This window comes from Oncorhynchus masou, chromosome 6 (genome assembly GCF_036934945.1).
Source record: "Oncorhynchus masou masou isolate Uvic2021 chromosome 6, UVic_Omas_1.1, whole genome shotgun sequence".
NCBI classification, from domain to species: domain Eukaryota; kingdom Metazoa; phylum Chordata; class Actinopteri; order Salmoniformes; family Salmonidae; genus Oncorhynchus; species Oncorhynchus masou.
The window spans coordinates 4,208,203-4,227,509 of record NC_088217.1 but is presented as its reverse complement, the minus strand read 5'-3'; the positions used below and the strand labels follow the sequence as shown (position 1 = coordinate 4,227,509).

The 19,307-nt window shown below is 45.1% G+C and overlaps 2 protein-coding genes across 2 annotated transcripts in view; one reads left to right on the top strand and one right to left on the bottom strand.

Moving 5' to 3' along the window:
* The window catches only part of cenpp (centromere protein P), a 197,939-nt gene that overhangs the window by 6,831 nt on the left and 171,801 nt on the right, over nt 1–19,307 (bottom strand). The window lies entirely within an intron of this gene.
* Nucleotides 2,059–19,307, top strand: part of ecm2 (extracellular matrix protein 2, female organ and adipocyte specific) — a 45,921-nt gene continuing 28,672 nt past the window's right edge. The window contains exons 1-2 of the mRNA XM_064967420.1: nt 2,059–2,459; nt 9,876–10,298. Of these exons, the coding sequence (XP_064823492.1) occupies nt 9,890–10,298 (409 nt within the window). The 5' untranslated portion in view covers nt 2,059–2,459; nt 9,876–9,889. The remainder of the gene's footprint in view (nt 2,460–9,875; nt 10,299–19,307) is intronic.

Here is a 19,307-nt window from a genome sequence, read left to right as displayed (position 1 = left end):
CATCAGGCACTAAGGATGTTGAAACCTGTGTCTGAAATTGCACCCTATTCCCTATATAGTACACTACTATAGACCAGGGTCCTATTCCCAATATAGTACACTACTATAGACCAGAGCCCTATTACCTATATAGTGCACTACTATAGACCAGAGCCCTATTCCCTATATAGTGCACTACTATAGACCAGGGCCCTATTCCCTATATAGTACACTACATTAGACCAGGGTCCTATTCCCTATATAGTACACTACTATAGACCAGAGCCCTATTCCCTATATAGTGCACTACTTTTCACCAGGGCCTTATATAAGGTGCCATTTGGAAAACCCCCCCAAGACATGTACATTTCTGTCCTGGTTAGAGGCGGTGCAGTCTGGTTAGAGGCGGTGCAGACTGGTTAGAGGCGGTGCAGACTGGTTAGAGGCGGTGCAGACTGGTTAGAGGCGGTGCAGTCTGGTTAGAGGCGGTGCAGTCTGGTTAGAGGCGGTGCAGTCTGGTTAGAGGCGGTGCAGACTGGTTAGAGGCGGTGCAGTCTGGTTAGAGGCGGTGCAGTCTGGTTAGAGGCGGTGCAGACTGGTTAGAGGCGGTGCAGACTGGTTAGAGGCGGTGCAGTCTGGTTAGAGGCGGTGCAGTCTGGTTAGAGGCGGTGCAGTCTGGTTAGAGGCGGTGCAGTCTGGTTAGAGGCGGTGCAGACTGGTTAGAGGCGGTGCAGTCTGGTTAGAGGCGGTGCAGTCTGGTTAGAGGCGGTGCAGTCTGGTTAGAGGCGGTGCAGACTGGTTAGAGGCGGTGCAGTCTGGTTAGAGGCGGTGCAGTCTGGTTAGAGGCGGTGCAGTCTGGTTAGAGGCGGTGCAGTCTGGTTAGAGGCGGTGCAGACTGGTTAGAGGCGGTGCAGTCTGGTTAGAGGCGGTGCAGACTGGTTAGAGGCGGTGCAGACTGGTTAGAGGCGGTGCAGACTGGTTAGAGGCGGTGCAGACTGGTTAGAGGCGGTGCAGTCTGGTTAGAGGCGGTGCAGACTGGTTAGAGGCGGTGCAGACTGGTTAGAGGCGGTGCAGTCTGGTTAGAGGCGGTGCAGACTGGTTAGAGGCGGTGCAGTCTGGTTAGAGGCGGTGCAGACTGGTTAGAGGCGGTGCAGTCTGGTTAGAGGCGGTGCAGTCTGGTTAGAGGCGGTGCAGTCTGGTTAGAGGCGGTGCAGACTGGTTAGAGGCGGTGCAGTCTGGTTAGAGGCGGTGCAGACTGGTTAGAGGCGGTGCAGACTGGTTAGAGGCGGTGCAGACTGGTTAGAGGCGGTGCAGTCTGGTTAGAGGCGGTGCAGTCTGGTTAGAGGCGGTGCAGTCTGGTTAGAGGCGGTGCAGACTGGTTAGAGGCGGTGCAGACTGGTTAGAGGCGGTGCAGACTGGTTAGAGGCGGTGCAGACTGGTTAGAGGCGGTGCAGACTGGTTAGAGGCGGTGCAGTCTGGTTAGGCGGTGCAGACTGGTTAGAGGCGGTGCAGACTGGTTAGAGGCGGTGCAGTCTGGTTAGAGGCGGTGCAGTCTGGTTAGAGGCGGTGCAGACTGGTTAGAGGCGGTGCAGACTGGTTAGAGGCGGTGCAGACTGGTTAGAGGCGGTGCAGTCTGGTTAGAGGCGGTGCAGACTGGTTAGAGGCGGTGCAGTCTGGTTAGAGGCGGTGCAGACTGGTTAGAGGCGGTGCAGTCTGGTTAGAGGCGGTGCAGACTGGTTAGAGGCGGTGCAGTCTGGTTAGAGGCGGTGCAGACTGGTTAGAGGCGGTGCAGACTGGTTAGAGGCGGTGCAGTCTGGTTAGAGGCGGTGCAGACTGGTTAGAGGCGGTGCAGACTGGTTAGAGGCGGTGCAGACTGGTTAGAGGCGGTGCAGACTGGTTAGAGGCGGTGCAGACTGGTTAGAGGCGGTGCAGACTGGTTAGAGGCGGTGCAGTCTGGTTAGAGGCGGTGCAGTCTGGTTAGAGGCGGTGCAGACTGGTTAGAGGCGGTGCAGACTGGTTAGAGGCGGTGCAGTCTGGTTAGAGGCGGTGCAGTCGGCAGACTGGATAATGACAAGCTATAGGGGTAAAGCTACACCTCTGTTGTTGCAGAGTAGTGTACCAAACACCACCATTGTGTTAACTTAGCTAGTAATTACAAGAGAAAATGACCCCTCTCTCTCTCACAACACTGTCTTTGTGTATTTTCTAGTCTTTTAAGTGACCTGCTGTCTCTCTGATGCTACAGCGTTCAGCTTTTCAGACTTCTAACCTTTGTCTTCTGTTAGGCAAGGCTTGGCATCCCCCAGGCTTCTCTGAGCGGAGCATAACAGGCTTGTCTCCCTCTCTGTCTGTTTAAAACATTTATCTCCTCGGCAGCTCAGAGCCTGCAGAGGGAGAGTACACTGTCCTACAGCTGGTCTGGGAGAGGGAGGAAATAACTTGGCATTGCGACAGACAGACACACATCCTGCAACACGTTGGTAATGTACACTGGGTTGTCTCACTTCTTGTTCTGCTTTTTACTCTAGCTAGTCATTAAGTTCAATGTGTTTGAGTTTGATTAGGTCAGTGAGGGAGGTGTTCTGTGTTTGTGGGGTGGGGTGGCCTGATGATTCCTGATTAGGTCAGTGAGGGAGGTGTTCTGTGTTTGTGGGGTGGGGTAGCCTGATGACTGCCATGTCCAGTCTGAGTATCATCTCTCAGTGCCATGTCAGTAAAACAGCGTTGAAAGTGTTCCCCTTTGTTGCTTATTTTTGTTAGAAGCTAATCGTTCATCTGGGATCTTAATTTCCTCTGCCCCCTTTTCATGTCAACAAATGAATTCCTAGTCCCCACTGTCAGCATTAAATCCTATCCAACTATTCAGTAAGACGTGAAAACACCCCACTCTTAAAAGCTTTGGTTAAGATGGTTACCTGACAGCTTGGAAACAGACTGAAAACTCCACAGCCAAACTGTGTCGACATCAATATTAGTCTAAAAATGGTTTAATTCAGTCTCATCCTCTCCTGTAGATTATTTTTAGTTCAGTAAACTCCCTCCCTCCCTTTCCCTCTCTGTCTCTCCCTCCCTCCCTCCCTTTCCCTCTCCCCCTCTCTCTCTCCCTCCCTCCCCCCTCTCTCTTCCTCCCCCTCCCTCCCTCCCCTGTTTGTATAGAGTTCCTCCATGTGAGCCTAGTCATCCAGAGGGTCACGTTAATCACAATGTTTTCCACTCTTTTCTTTCCACTCTCCTCTTCCCCCTCTCCTCTCCCCCCTCCTCTTCACCTCACCCTCCACTCTCCTCTTCCCCCCTCTCTCCTCTTCACCCCCCTCTCCTCTTCACCCCCCCATCTCCTCTTCACCCCCCCATCTCCTCTTCACCCCCTCTCCTCTCCCCCTCTCTCCTCTTCACCCCTCTCCTCTTCACCCCCTCTCCTCTCCCCCCTCTCCTCTGAGAGGAAGGAGGGAGGGTTTAAATGCCTCAGTTCCAGGGCCGGTTTATGACTGCTGAGCCTGCTTCCCAAATGGCACCCTATTCCCCAATCCCTTTATAGTGAACCCTATTCCCTTTATAGTGAACCCTATTCCCTTTATAGTGCACCCTATTCCCTTTATAGTGAACCCTATTCCCTATATAGTGCACCCTAATCCCTTTATAGTGCACCCTATTCCCTTTATAGTGCACCCTATTCCCTTTATAGTGAACCCTATTCCCTTTATAGTGCACCCTATTCCCTAATCCCTTTATAGTTCACCCTATTCCCTTTATAGTGCACCCTATTCCCTTTATAGTGCACCCCATTCCCTTTATAGTGCACCTTAATCCCTTTATAGTGCACCCTATTCCCTTTATAGTGAACCCTATTCCCTATATAGTGCACCCTAATCCCTTTATAGTGCACCCTATTCCCTTTATAGTGAACCCTATTCCCTTTATAGTGAACCCTATTCCCTTTATAGTGCACCCTATTCCCTAATCCCTTTATAGTTCACCCTATTCCCTTTATAGTGCACCCTATTCCCTATTCCCTTTATAGTGCACCCCATTCCCTTTATAGTGCACCTTAATCCCTTTATAGTGCACCCTATTCCCTTTATTGTGCACCCTTTTCCCTAATCCCTTTATAGTGCACCCTATTCCCTTTATAGTGCACCCTATTCCCTTTATAGTGCACACTAATCCCTTTATAGTGCACCCTGTCCTCTTCAAAAGCATTTTGCTACACGCACAATAACATCTGCTAAATATGTGTACGTGAGCAATACAATTTGAATTGATCTATAGTGCAGCCTAAAGCCACTACTACATAGAGCCATGACTACACGGAACATAGAGCCATGACTACACGGAACATAGAGCCATGACTACACGGAACCTAGAGCCATGACTACACGGAACCTAGAGCCATGACTACACGGAAGCTAGAGCCATGACTACACGGAAGCTAGAGCCATGACTACACGGAAGCTAGAGCCATGACTACACGGAAGCTAGAGCCATGACTACACGGAACCTAGAGCCATGACTACACGGAACCTAGAGCCATGACTACACGGAAGCTAGAGCCATGACTACACGGAACATAGAGCCATGACTACACGGAACATAAGAGCCATGACTACACGGAAGCTAGAGCCATGACTACAAGGAACATAAGAGCCATGACTACACGGAACATAGAGCCATGACGACACGGAACCTAGAGCCATGACTACACGGAAGCTAGAGCCATGACTACACGGAAGCTAGAGCCATGACTACACGGAACCTAGAGCCATGACTACACAGAAGCTAGAGCCATGACTACACGGAAGCTAGAGCCATGACTACACGGAACCTAGAGCCATGACTACGCGGAAGCTAGAGCCGTGACTACACGGAAGCTAGAGCCATGACTACACGGAACATAAGAGCCATGACTACACGGAACCAAGAGCCATGACTACACGGAACCTAGAGCCATGACTACACGGAAGCTAGAGCCATGACTACACGGAACCTAGAGCCATGACTACACGGAACATAAGAGCCATGACTACACGGAACCTAGAGCCATGACTACACGGAACATAAGAGCCATGACTACACAGAACCTAGAGCCATGACTACACGGAAGCTAGAGCCATGACTACACGGAAGCTAGAGCCATGACTACACGGAAGCTAGAGCCATGACTACAAGGAACATAAGAGCCATGACTACACGAAACCTAGAGCCATGACTACACGGAACATAGAGCCATGACGACACGGAACCTAGAGCCATGACTACACGGAAGCTAGAGCCATGACTACACGGAAGCTAGAGCCATGACTACACGGAACCTAGAGCCATGACTACGCGGAAGCTAGAGCCATGACTACGCGGAACATAGAGCCATGGCTACACGGAAGCTAGAGCCATGACTACACGGAAGCTAGAGCCATGACTACACGGAACATAGAGCCATGACTACACGGAACATAAGAGCCATGACTACACGGAACCTAGAGCCATGACTACACGAAACCTAGAGCCATGACTACACGGAACATAGAGCCATGACGACACGGAACCTAGAGCCATGACTACACGGAAGCTAGAGCCATGACTACACGGAAGCTAGAGCCATGACTACACGGAACCTAGAGCCATGACTACGCGGAAGCTAGAGCCATGACTACACGGAAGCTAGAGCCATGACTACACGGAACATAGAGCCATGACTACACGGAACATAAGAGCCATGACTACACGGAACCTAGAGCCATGACTACACGGAAGCTAGAGCCATGACTACACGGAAGCTAGAGCCATGACTACACGGAACCTAGAGCCATGACTACGCGGAAGCTAGAGCCATGACTACGCGGAAGCTAGAGCCATGACTACACGGAACATAGAGCCATGACTACACGGAACATAGAGCCATGACTACACGGAACATAAGAGCCATGACTACACGGAACCTAGAGCCATGACTACACGGAACCTAGAGCCATGACTACACGGAACATAGAGCCATGACTACACGGAACCTAGAGCCATGACTACACGGAAGCTAGAGCCATGACTACACGGAACATAGAGCCATGACTACACGGAACATAAGAGCCATGACTACACGGAACCTAGAGCCATGACTACACGGAACATAAGAGCCATGACTACACAGAACCTAGAGCCATGACTACATGGAAGCTAGAGCCATGACTACACGGAAGCTAGAGCCATGACTACACGGAACCTAGAGCCATGACTACACGGAAGCTAGAGCCATGAATACACGGAAGCTAGAGCCATGACTACACGGAACCTAGAGCCATGACTACAAGGAACATAAGAGCTATGACTACACGGAACCTAGAGCCATGACTACACGGAAGCTAGAGCCATGACTACACAGAAGCTAGAGTCATGACTACACGGAACATAGAGCCATGACTACAAGGAACATAAGAGCCATGACTACACGGAACCTAGAGCCATGAATACACGGAACATAGAGCCATGACGACACGGAACCTAGAGCCATGACTACACGGAAGCTAGAGCCATGACTACACGGAAGCTAGAGCCATGACTACACGGAAGCTAGAGCCATGACTACACGGAAGCTAGAGCCATGACTACACGGAAGCTAGAGCCATGACTACACGGAAGCTAGAGCCATGACTACACAGAACCTAGAGCCATGACTACACGGAACCTAGAGCCATGACTACACGGAAGCTAGAGCCATGACTACACGGAACCTAGAGCCATGACTACACGGAACCTAGAGCCATGACTACACGGAACCTAGAGCCATGACTACACGGAACATAGAGCCATGACTACAAGGAACATAAGAGCCATGACTACACGGAACCTAGAGCCATGACTACACGGAAGCTAGAGCCATGACTACACAGAAGCTAGAGTCATGACTACACGGAACATAGAGCCATGACTACAAGGAACATAAGAGCCATGACTACACGGAACCTAGAGCCATGAATACACGGAACATAGAGCCATGACGACACGGAACCTAGAGCCATGACTACACGGAAGCTAGAGCCATGACTACACGGAAGCTAGAGCCATGACTACACGGAAGCTAGAGCCATGACTACACGGAAGCTAGAGCCATGACTACACGGAACCTAGAGCCATGACTACACGGAAGCTAGAGCCATGACTACACAGAACCTAGAGCCATGACTACACGGAACCTAGAGCCATGACTACACGGAAGCTAGAGCCATGACTACACGGAACCTAGAGCAATGACTACACGGAACCTAGAGCCATGACTACACGGAACCTAGAGCCATGACTACATGGAACATTATTCAAGAAACACAGGCAGTAAAGTAGGTATTTAAAAAACAGAAAATTACAACTTACGGAACAGCATGGACTGTGAAGACACACACATATACACACAATACGTAGTAATGTGTTGGGAAGTGTAATGTTTTCACTCTATGTATGCAGGAACTAATGGGGATCCATAATAAACCCCAGGACGAGTAGCTGCTGCCTCGGCAGGAACTAATGGGGATCCATAATAAACCCCAGGAAGAGTAGCTGCTGCCTCGGCAGGAACTAATGGGGATCCATAATAAACCCCAGGAACTAATGGGGATCCATAATAAACCCCAGGAACTAATGGGGATCCATAATAAACCCCAGGAACTAATGGGGATCCATAATAAACCCCAGGAACTAATGGGGATCCATAATAAACCCCAGGACGAGTAGCTGCTGCCTTGACAGGAACTAATGGGGATCCATAATAAACCCCAGGACGAGTAGCTGCTGCCTTGACAGGAACTAATGGGGATCCATAATAAACCCCAGGAACTAATGGGGATCTATAATAAACCCCAGGAACTAATGGGGATCCATAATAAACCCCAGGAACTAATGGGGATCCATAATAAACCCCAGGACGAGTAGCTGCTGCCTTGACAGGAACTAATGGGGATCCATAATAAACCCCAGGACGAGTAGCTGCTGCCTTGACAGGAACTAATGGGGATCCATAATAAACCCCAGGACGAGTAGCTGCTGCCTTGACAGGAACTAATGGGGATCCATAATAAACCCCAGGACGAGTAGCTGCTGCCTCGGCAGGAACTAATGGGGATCCATAATAAACCCCAGGACGAGTAGCTGCTGCCTCGGCAGGAACTAATGGGGATCCATAATAAACCCCAGGAAGAGTAGCTGCTGCCTCGGCAGGAACTAATGGGGATCCATAATAAACCCCAGGAACTAATGGGGATCCATAATAAACCCCAGGAACTAATGGGGATCCATAATAAACCCCAGGACGAGTAGCTGCTGCCTCGGCAGGAACTAATGGGGATCCATAATAAACCCCAGGAAGAGTAGCTGCTGCCTCGGCAGGAACTAATGGGGATCCATAATAAACCCCAGGAACTAATGGGGATCCATAATAAACCCCAGGAACTAATGGGGATCCATAATAAACCCCAGGACGAGTAGCTGCTGCCTCGGCAGGAACTAATGGGGATCCATAATAAACCCCAGGACGAGTAGCTGCTGCCTTGGCAGGAACTAATGGGGATCCATAATAAACCCCAGGAAGAGTAGCTGCTGCCTTGGCAGGAACTATTGGGGATCCATAATAAACCCCAGGAAGAGTAGTTGCTGCCTTGTAAAAATACAAATAGTGCACCCTAAGGGCCCTGGTCAAAAGTAGAGTACAGACATTCTCTCTCTCTCTCTCTCTCTCTCTCTCTCTGGATAAGAGTGACTGGCTGCCTGAGGCTCGGTACAGACATGCTCTGTCCCTCTTGGGATATGAGTGAAGACATCCTTCAGCATGTTCACACACTTCCTGCTACACCCACATACACACACCACCAATCTGCAGGATGGTCCTAGACCGAGAAGAAGGTTGAGGAAAGAGTTGAGATCTGTTTACAATATAAACTAGTTTCCTACCTGTAGTCTGGAGGAAATAAAGACCAATCCTAAACGAGTCTGATTCTCCCCTGCCTAAAGACCAATCCTAAACATCCTGATTCTCCTCTGCCTAAAGACCAATCCTAAACGAGTCTGATTCTCCCCTGCCTAAAGACCAATCCTAAACGAGTCTGATTCTCCCCTGCCTAAAGACCAATCCTAAACGAGTCTGATTCTCCCTGCCTAAAGACCAATCCTAAACGAGTCTGATTCTCCCCTGCCTAAAGACCAATCCTAAACGAGTCTGATTCTCCCCTGCCTAAAGACCAATCCTAAACGAGTCTGATTCTCCCCTGCCTAAAGACCAATCCTAAACGAGTCTGATTCTCCCCTGCCTAAAGACCAATCCTTAACAAGTCTGATTCCTTAGAGCTGTTGTCTAGGTGACAGGATTGGATGTCGATCCTGTATTAACAGCTGTTGTCTAGGTGACAGGATTGGATGTCGATCCTGTATTAACAGCTGTTGTCTAGGTGACAGGATTGGATGTAGATCCTGTATTAACAGCTGTTGTCTGGGTGAACATGCCATCGTCTTTGTCAATCAACACACTTAACGTTATTCAGTCTAAATCCTAAAATGTGCTGCATCACATATTTAAAGGGGTCTCTTCACAAAGCTCTGAAAGGTAAGCATTACAGAATTACAGCCTTGGTGACACAGAGAGGCTTGTGCCTGGCCTAATCTGTCTACTGTCTGACTCGGACCATAGACCAGAGGCTTGTTATTATTATGCTAGAGCATGTAGAAACTACATATTATGTCCGTACCCTACATAGCACCCTATTCCTAATATAGTGCACTACTTTTGACGAGGGCCCTGCGACATGTTACACAGAGACCCAGGTCGAAAGCAGTGTACTATATAGGGTGCCATTTTGGACGTAGTGTCTCGCAGCTCTCTATATCAAGGGCTTTACCAGCATTTGTCTTGTTCCTGCTGTAACACACAGACTTCTGTTCTGCTATGGAGCGCTGGGTTCTCCTCTCTCTGTCTCTCCTGGTCTGCCTGTATCTGGAGGTGGCTGGAGCTGGGGCCCGGGACCAGAGAGGGCTGGCTGGCCAGGGCAACGGGAGGAGGAGAGGGCCAGGGGGCGCAGAGCACAACCAGCTCCAGGGAGTAGGACTAGGACGGGGAAAGAGGAGGAAGGCAGGAGGGCCCGGGAAAGGGAGAGCCAGGGGGAACAGGGACAATCAGAGATCAAAACCCCCCCTGGGTCTGACGAGGCTGGGGAGTCTTCCACCCAACGCAGGAGGAGATGGAGGGACGAGGATGGGGAGTCTTCCACACAACGCAGGAGGAGACAGAGGCTCTATTTTCATTGAGTCGTACAAGAGTGTTGACGAGAGAAAGTCTAACTACAATGTAATCCCAGGTTAGTCCACCACCACGCCTCTCTCTGTCTCTCAATCCCTCTCTCTCTCTCCCTCCATTTCTGCCCCCCCCCTCTCTGCTGTCCCAGATATTTGTTGATGTTACGCACATAGACTTCTGCTTCACAGTCCTTTTATTTTCTATATAATCAAACAATGAATGAAGCAGTTTGATTAGGGTTGGTGTATTTGTACAGTTACTGAACTGAATCAGGCAGCAGATGTCTTCAACAAAAGGGAACAATGTACTGTGCTGGCTTAATAGGGAATGCATTTACATTACATTAAAGTCATTTAGCAGACGCTCTTATCCAGAGCGACTTACAAATTGGTGAATTCACCTTCTGACATCCAGTGGAACAGCCACTTTACAATAGTGCATCTAAATCATTTAATGGGGGGGTGAGAAGGATTACTTTATCCTATCCTAGGTATTCCTTGAAGAGGTGGGGTTTCAGGTGTCTCCGGAAGGTGGTGATTGCCCCACGTTCTTTTCAGGAGGTAGGAAGCCCCCTCAACCATTTATATGCAGGTGATACAGTCTGATACAGTCAGCTGGCCCTTCCCCGGATTTTATGTTAAACGCTCGACAACAAAGCTTTCCTAGTGTCCAACAAGCTTTCTCTGCCCTTAACCTTGTTCTGAACAGCCTCCAAAACAAAGGTAATGTGGTTTGGTAAGAAGAATGTCCCTTCCCCCACAGATGTGATTACTACCTCTGAGGGTTTAGAGCTTGAGGTAGTCAGCTCATACAAGCACTTGGGAGTATGGCTAGACTCTCAGCACATATCAAAGCTACAGGCTAAAGTTAAATCGAGACTTGGTTTCCTCTATCGTAATCGCTCCTCTTTCACCACAGCTTCCAAACTAACCTTTTTCACCCCAGCTGCCAAACTTAACTTTTTGGCACTATTGGTTAGAGCCTGTAAGTAAGCATTTCACTGTAAGGTCTACTACACCTGTTGTATTCAGCATTTCACTGTAAGGTCTACTACACCTGTTGTATTCAGCATTTCACTGTAAGGTCTACACCTGTTGTATTCGGCGCACGTGACAAATACACTTTGATTTAACCCTGATTCAGATGACCATCCTACCCATGCTAGATTACGGAGACGTGATTTATATATCGGCAGGTGAGAGTGATCTCGAGCGGCTAGATGTTCTTTACCATTTGGCCATCAGATTTGCCACCAATGCTCCTTATAGGACACATCACTGCACTCTATACTCTGTAAACTGGTCATCTCTGTATACCGGTCGCAAGACCCACTGGTTGATGCTTATTTATAAAACCCTCTAAGGCCTCACACCCCTATTAGTCAGTATGGTCTAATAGTCAGTATGGTCTGTTAGTCAGTATGGTCTGTTAGTCAGTATGGTCTGTTAGTCAGTATGGTCTATTAGTCAGTATGGTCTAATAGTCAGTATGGTCTATTAGTCAGTATGGTCTAATAGTCAGTATGGTCTATTAGTCAGTATGGTCTATTAGTCAGTATGGTCTGTTAGTCAGTATGGTCTATTAGTCAGTATGGTCTGTTAGTCAGTATGGTCTGTTAGTCAGTATGGTCTGTTAGTCAGTATGGTCTAATAGTCAGTATGGTCTATTAGTCAGTATGGTCTGTTAGTCAGTATGGTCTATTAGTCAGTATGGTCTATTAGTCAGTATGGTCTATTAGTCAGTATGGTCTAATAGTCAGTATGGTCTATTAGTCAGTATGGTCTAATAGTCAGTATGGTCTAATAGTCAGTATGGTCTAATAGTCAGTATGGTCTATTAGTCAGTATGGTCTATTAGTCAGTATGGTCTAATAGTCAGTATGGTCTAATAGTCAGTATGGTCTAATAGTCAGTATGGTCTATTAGTCAGTATGGTCTATTAGTCAGTATGGTCTGTTAGTCAGTATGGTCTAATAGTCAGTATGGTCTATTAGTCAGTATGGTCTAATAGTCAGTATGGTCTAATAGTCAGTATGGTCTATTAGTCAGTATGGTCTATTAGTCAGTATGGTCTATTAGTCAGTATGGTCTATTAGTCAGTATGGTCTATTAGTCAGTATGGTCTAATAGTCAGTATGGTCTATTAGTCAGTATGGTCTATTAGTCAGTATGGTCTATTAGTCAGTATGGTCTAATAGTCAGTATGGTCTAATAGTCAGTATGGTCTAATAGTCAGTATGGTCTATTAGTCAGTATGGTCTAATAGTCAGTATGGTCTATTAGTCAGTATGGTCTATTAGTCAGTATGGTCTAATAGTCAGTATGGTCTATTAGTCAGTATGGTCTAATAGTCAGTATGGTCTATTAGTCAGTATGGTCTAATAGTCAGTATGGTCTAATAGTCAGTATGGTCTAATAGTCAGTATGGTCTGTTAGGCAGTATGGTCTAATAGTCAGTATGGTCTAATAGTCAGTATGGTCTATTAGTCAGTATGGTCTAATAGTCAGTATGGTCTAATAGTCAGTATGGTCTATTAGTCAGTATGGTCTATTAGTCAGTATGGTCTGTTAGTCAGTATGGTCTAATAGTCAGTATGGTCTATTAGTCAGTATGGTCTAATAGTCAGTATGGTCTATTAGTCAGTATGGTCTATTAGTCAGTATGGTCTATTAGTCAGTATGGTCTAATAGTCAGTATGGTCTAATAGTCAGTATGGTCTATTAGTCAGTATGGTCTAATAGTCAGTATGGTCTATTAGTCAGTATGGTCTGTTAGTCAGTATGGTCTAATAGTCAGTATGGTCTATTAGTCAGTATGGTCTGTTAGTCAGTATGGTCTGTTAGTCAGTATGGTCTGTTAGTCAGTATGGTCTGTTAGTCAGTATGGTCTAATAGTCAGTATGGTCTAATAGTCAGTATGGTCTGTTAGTCAGTATGGTCTAATAGTCAGTATGGTCTAATAGTCAGTATGGTCTAATAGTCAGTATGGTCTATTAGTCAGTATGGTCTATTAGTCAGTATGGTCTGTTAGTCAGTATGGTCTGTTAGTCAGTATGGTCTAATAGTCAGTATGGTCTATTAGTCAGTATGGTCTAATAGTCAGTATGGTCTAATAGTCAGTATGGTCTGTTAGTCAGTATGGTCTAATAGTCAGTATGGTCTATTAGTCAGTATGGTCTATTAGTCAGTATGGTCTAATAGTCAGTATGGTCTATTAGTCAGTATGGTCTATTAGTCAGTATGGCCTGTTAGTCAGTATGGTCTGTTAGTCAGTATGGTCTAATAGTCAGTATGGTCTATTAGTCAGTATGGTCTGTTAGTCAGTATGGTCTATTAGTCAGTATGGTCTATTAGTCAGTATGGTCTAATAGTCAGTATGGTCTATTAGTCAGTATGGTCTATTAGTCAGTATGGCCTGTTAGTCAGTATGGTCTGTTAGTCAGTATGGTCTAATAGTCAGTATGGTCTATTAGTCAGTATGGTCTGTTAGTCAGTATGGTCTAATAGTCAGTATGGTCTATTAGTCAGTATGGTCTAATAGTCAGTATGGTCTAATAGTCAGTATGGTCTATTAGTCAGTATGGTCTAATAGTCAGTATGGTCTAATAGTCAGTATGGTCTATTAGTCAGTATGGTCAAATAGTCAATATGGTCTAATAGTCAGTATGGTCTGTTAGGCAGTATGGTCTAATAGTCAGTATGGTCTAATAGTCAGTATGGTCTAATAGTCAGTATGGTCTAATAGTCAGTATGGTCTTCTTGAAACTCCCCATCCCGGATCCGGGATCGTGACTAAAGCCTCAGGCTCATTAGCATAACGCAACGTTAACGATTTCTGAAAATCGCAAATAAAATTAAAATAATGCGTTTGCTCTCAAGCTTAGCCTTTTCTTAACAACACTGTCATCTCAGATTTTCAAAATATGCTTTTGAACCATAGAAATTAACTAATTTGTGTAAGAGTATGCAAAGCTAGCATAGCATTTTGTGTAGCATGTAGCACGCAACATTTTCACAAAAACCAGATAACCAAATAAATAAAATCATTTACCTTTGAAGAGCTTCTGATGTTTTCAATGAGGAGACTCTCAGTCACATACCAAATGCGCAGTGTTTCCTGAAAGCGTCTGTGTGTAGGAGAAATCGTTCCGTTTTCTACATTGCGTCTGGCTACCGAAACGAACCGAAAATGCAGTCACCTACAACGTCAAACTTTTCCGGATTAACTACATAATATCGACCGAAACATGGCAAACGTTGTTTGGAATCAGTCCTCAAGGTGTTTTTCACATATCTCTTCATTGACATGCAGTTCGTGGAAGCTTGCTTTACTCTCTGTATCGTATGGAAAAATACTGGCAGGTGACTTTTGCGCACCAATTTCGGCGCAGGACACCGGACGGACACGTGGTAAATGTGGTCTCTTATGGTCAATCTTCCAATGATCTGCCTACAAATACGTCACAATGCTGCAGACACCTTGGGGAAACGACAGAAAGGGTTGATTCACTCCTCTCGCGTTCACAGCCATATAAGGAGATCATGGAAAACAGAGCCTCAAAAATCCTTGTCATTTCCTGGATGCCATCTCATCTTGGTTTTGCCTGAAGCTCACGTTATAGGGCACGCACAGAGAAGATCTTTGTATTTCTGGACACGTCAGAGTGTTTTCTTTCGAACGGTAGCAATTATATGCATAGTCGAGCATCTTTTTGTGACAAAATATCTTGTTTAAAACGGGAACGTTTTTCATCCAAAAATGAAATAGCGCCCCCATAGATGTAAGAGGCTAATAGTCAGTATGGTCTATTAGTCAGTATGGTCTATTAGTCAGTATGGTCTATTAGTCAGTATGGTCTAATAGTCAGTATGGTCTATTAGTCAGTATGGTCTAATAGTCAGTATGGTCTAATAGTCAGTATGGTCTAATAGTCAGTATGGTCTAATAGTCAGTATGGTCTAATAGTCAGTATGGTCTAATAGTCAGTATGGTCTAATAGTCAGTATGGTCTGTTAGTCAGTATGGTCTGTTAGTCAGTATGGTCTAATAGTCAGTATGGTCTATTAGTCAGTATGGTCTAATAGTCAGTATGGTCTGTTAGTCAGTATGGTCTGTTAGTCAGTATGGTCTGTTAGTCAGTATGGTCTGTTAGTCAGTATGGTCTGTTAGTCAGTATGGTCTATTAGTCAGTATGGTCTATTAGTCAGTATGGTCTAATAGTCAGTATGGTCTATTAGTCAGTATGGTCTGTTAGTCAGTATGGTCTATTAGTCAGTATGGTCTGTTAGTCAGTATGGTCTGTTAGTCAGTATGGTCTATTAGTCAGTATGGTCTAATAGTCAGTATGGTCTGTTAGTCAGTATGGTCTATTAGTCAGTATGGTCTGTTAGTCAGTATGGCCTGTTAGTCAGTATGGTCTGTTAGGCAGTATGGTCTAATAGTCAGTATGGTCTAATAGTCAGTATGGTCTAATAGTCAGTATGGTCTAATAGTCAGTATGGTCTATTAGTCAGTATGGTCTGTTAGTCAGTATGGTCTGTTAGTCAGTATGGTCTAATAGTCAGTATGGTCTAATAGTCAGTATGGTCTATTAGTCAGTATGGTCTGTTAGTCAGTATGGTCTGTTAGTCAGTATGGTCTATTAGTCAGTATGGTCTATTAGTCAGTATGGTCTAATAGTCAGTATGGTCTAATAGTCAGTATGGTCTATTAGTCAGTATGGTCTAATAGTCAGTATGGTCTATTAGTCAGTATGGTCTAATAGTCAGTATGGTCTAATAGTCAGTATGGTCTAATAGTCAGTATGGTCTATTAGTCAGTATGGTCTATTAGTCAGTATGGTCTGTTAGTCAGTATGGTCTGTTAGTCAGTATGGTCTATTAGTCAGTATGGTCTAATAGTCAGTATGGTCTAATAGTCAGTATGGTCTAATAGTCAGTATGGTCTATTAGTCAGTATGGTCTGTTAGTCAGTATGGTCTGTTAGTCAGTATGGTCTAATAGTCAGTATGGTCTAATAGTCAGTATGGTCTAATAGTCAGTATGGTCTAATAGTCAGTATGGTCTGTTAGTCAGTATGGTCTATTAGTCAGTATGGTCTATTAGTCAGTATGGTCTAATAGTCAGTATGGTCTAATAGTCAGTATGGTCTAATAGTCAGTATGGTCTATTAGTCAGTATGGTCTATTAGTCAGTATGGTCTATTAGTCAGTATGGTCTGTTAGTCAGTATGGTCTATTAGTCAGTATGGTCTATTAGTCAGTATGGTCTAATAGTCAGTATGGTCTATTAGTCAGTATGGTCTATTAGTCAGTATGGTCTGTTAGTCAGTATGGTCTGTTAGTCAGTATGGTCTAATAGTCAGTATGGTCTAATAGTCAGTATGGTCTAATAGTCAGTATGGTCTATTAGTCAGTATGGTCTGTTAGTCAGTATGGTCTGTTAGTCAGTATGGTCTATTAGTCAGTATGGTCTATTAGTCAGTATGGTCTATTAGTCAGTATGGTCTATTAGTCAGTATGGTCTAATAGTCAGTATGGTCTATTAGTCAGTATGGTCTGTTAGTCAGTATGGTCTATTAGTCAGTATGGTCTATTAGTCAGTATGGTCTATTAGTCAGTATGGTCTATTAGTCAGTATGGTCTATTAGTCAGTATGGTCTATTAGTCAGTATGGTCTGTTAGTCAGTATGGTCTATTAGTCAGTATGGCCTGTTAGTCAGTATGGTCTAATAGTCAGTATGGTCTATTAGTCAGTATGGTCTAATAGTCAGTATGGTCTAATAGTCAGTATGGTCTATTAGTCAGTATGGTCTATTAGTCAGTATGGTCTAATAGTCAGTATGGTCTATTAGTCAGTATGGTCTAATAGTCAGTATGGTCTGTTAGTCAGTATGGTCTATTAGTCAGTATGGTCTAATAGTCAGTATGGTCTATTAGTCAGTATGGTCTAATAGTCAGTATGGTCTATTAGTCAGTATGGTCTATTAGTCAGTATGGTCTAATAGTCAGTATGGTCTAATAGTCAGTATGGTCTATTAGTCAGTATGGTCTAATAGTCAGTATGGTCTGTTAGTCAGTATGGTCTAATAGTCAGTATGGTCTATTAGTCAGTATGGTCTAATAGTCAGTATGGTCTAATAGTCAGTATGGTCTATTAGTCAGTATGGCCTGTTAGTCAGTATGGTCTAATGGCGAGGCCAAAGGTAATATGGTGTGTGTGGGAGTTTTATTCAAAACTACTTTACACACAAGTCACCCCTAGTTACAGCCAAATTCATTGTGGCTCTAACAGTCAAGGTGTGGTCCACACAACTACCAACTACCAACGGTAATATGGTGTGTGTGGGAGTAATCCTACATTTGTTTTTACAATGTGGTCAAAGCTATTACCTGCAACATGTTAAACATCCCAAGCCTGAGCTGTGCAGTTATCCTGGGGCACGGCCATACCTGGAGTCCTGAGATGGAAGTGCATTTACAGAAAGTCAGCTTGGAACAAAATCCTAGAATAATCTAGTAACACATTCAGTTGGTAGGTAGGTAGCCCAGCGGATAAGGAGTTGGAGCTGTAGCCCAGCGGATAAGGAGCTGTTACTATAGATCATAAACTAGATTTCGCCGTGCGCCACATTTTTTTTTTTTTTTTTTTAAGTGGAGGGTCAAAGTGCCAGAACATAATGAGAAATAACTTGTAGACTGCAAATGGACCGGAAGAAGCTCAAACTGATTTAACATTAAACTGAAACAGAATTATCTCAAACATTGCTTACATTTATATATATATATATATATCCCATTTAGCAGACGCTTTTGTCCAAAGCGACTTACAAGTCGGCTGGGGCCACTACTTTTACATATGGGTGGCCCCAGCGGGAATCGAACCCACGTCGCTTGGCGTTGCAAGCGCCATGCTCTACCGACTGAGCCACACAGGCACACCTGTATTTGTATACAATCACATACAGTGCCCTTCAGAAAGTATTCATACCCCTTGACTTAATCCACTTGTTGATGTTACAAACTGAATTTAAAATGGATTCAATATTTTTTTTCCCACCCATCTATACATAAAACCCCAAAATGACAAACTGAAAACATTTTTTTATAAATGTTTGATAAGTTATTGAAAATGAAATACAGAACATTTACACAAGTATTCACCCCTGAGTCAATACATGTTAGAATCACCTTTGGCAGCAATGACAGCTGGGAGTCTTTCTGGTTTGGTCTCTAAGAGCTTTGCACACCTGAATTGTACAATATTAGTCCATTATTCTTTTCAAAATTCTTCAAGCTCTGTAAAGTTGGTTGTTGATCATTGCTAGACATAGATTTTCAAGCCGATTTAAGTCAAAACTATAGCTAGGCCACTCGGGAACATTAAATGTCACCTTGGTAAGCAACTCCAAGGTACAGTGTATTCGGTGTGTACTCAGACCCCTTACATTTTTCCACATTTTGTTACGTTACAGCCTTATTCTAAAATGGATTAAAATAGTTTTTCCCCTCATTAATCTATACACAATACCTCACATTGACAAAACCAAAACAGGTTTTTAAGAAACATTTGCAAATGTATTACAAATAAATAACAGAAATATCACATTTACATAAATATTCAGACTCTTTACTCAGTACTTTTTTGAAGCACCGTTGGCAGCGATTACAGCCTCGAGGCATTGGGTATGACGCTACAATCTTGGCACACCTGTATTTGTTGAGATTTTCCCCATTCTTTTCTGCAGAGCCTCTCAAGCTCTGTCAGGTTGGATGGGGAGCGTCGCTGGACAGCTATTTTCAAGTCTCTCCAGGGATGTTTGATCAGGTTCAAGTCCGGGCTCTGGCTGGGCCACTCAAGGACATTCAGAGACTTGCCCCGAGGCCACTCCTGCGTTGTCTTGGCTGTGTGGTTAAGGTTGTTGTCCTTTTGGAAGGTGAACCTTCGCCCTAGTCTGAGCACTCTGGAGCAGGTTTCCATCAAGGATCTCTCTGTACTTTGCTCCGTTCATCTTTCCCCTCGATCCTGACTAGTCTCCCAGTCCCTGCCGATGAAAAACAACCCCACAGCAT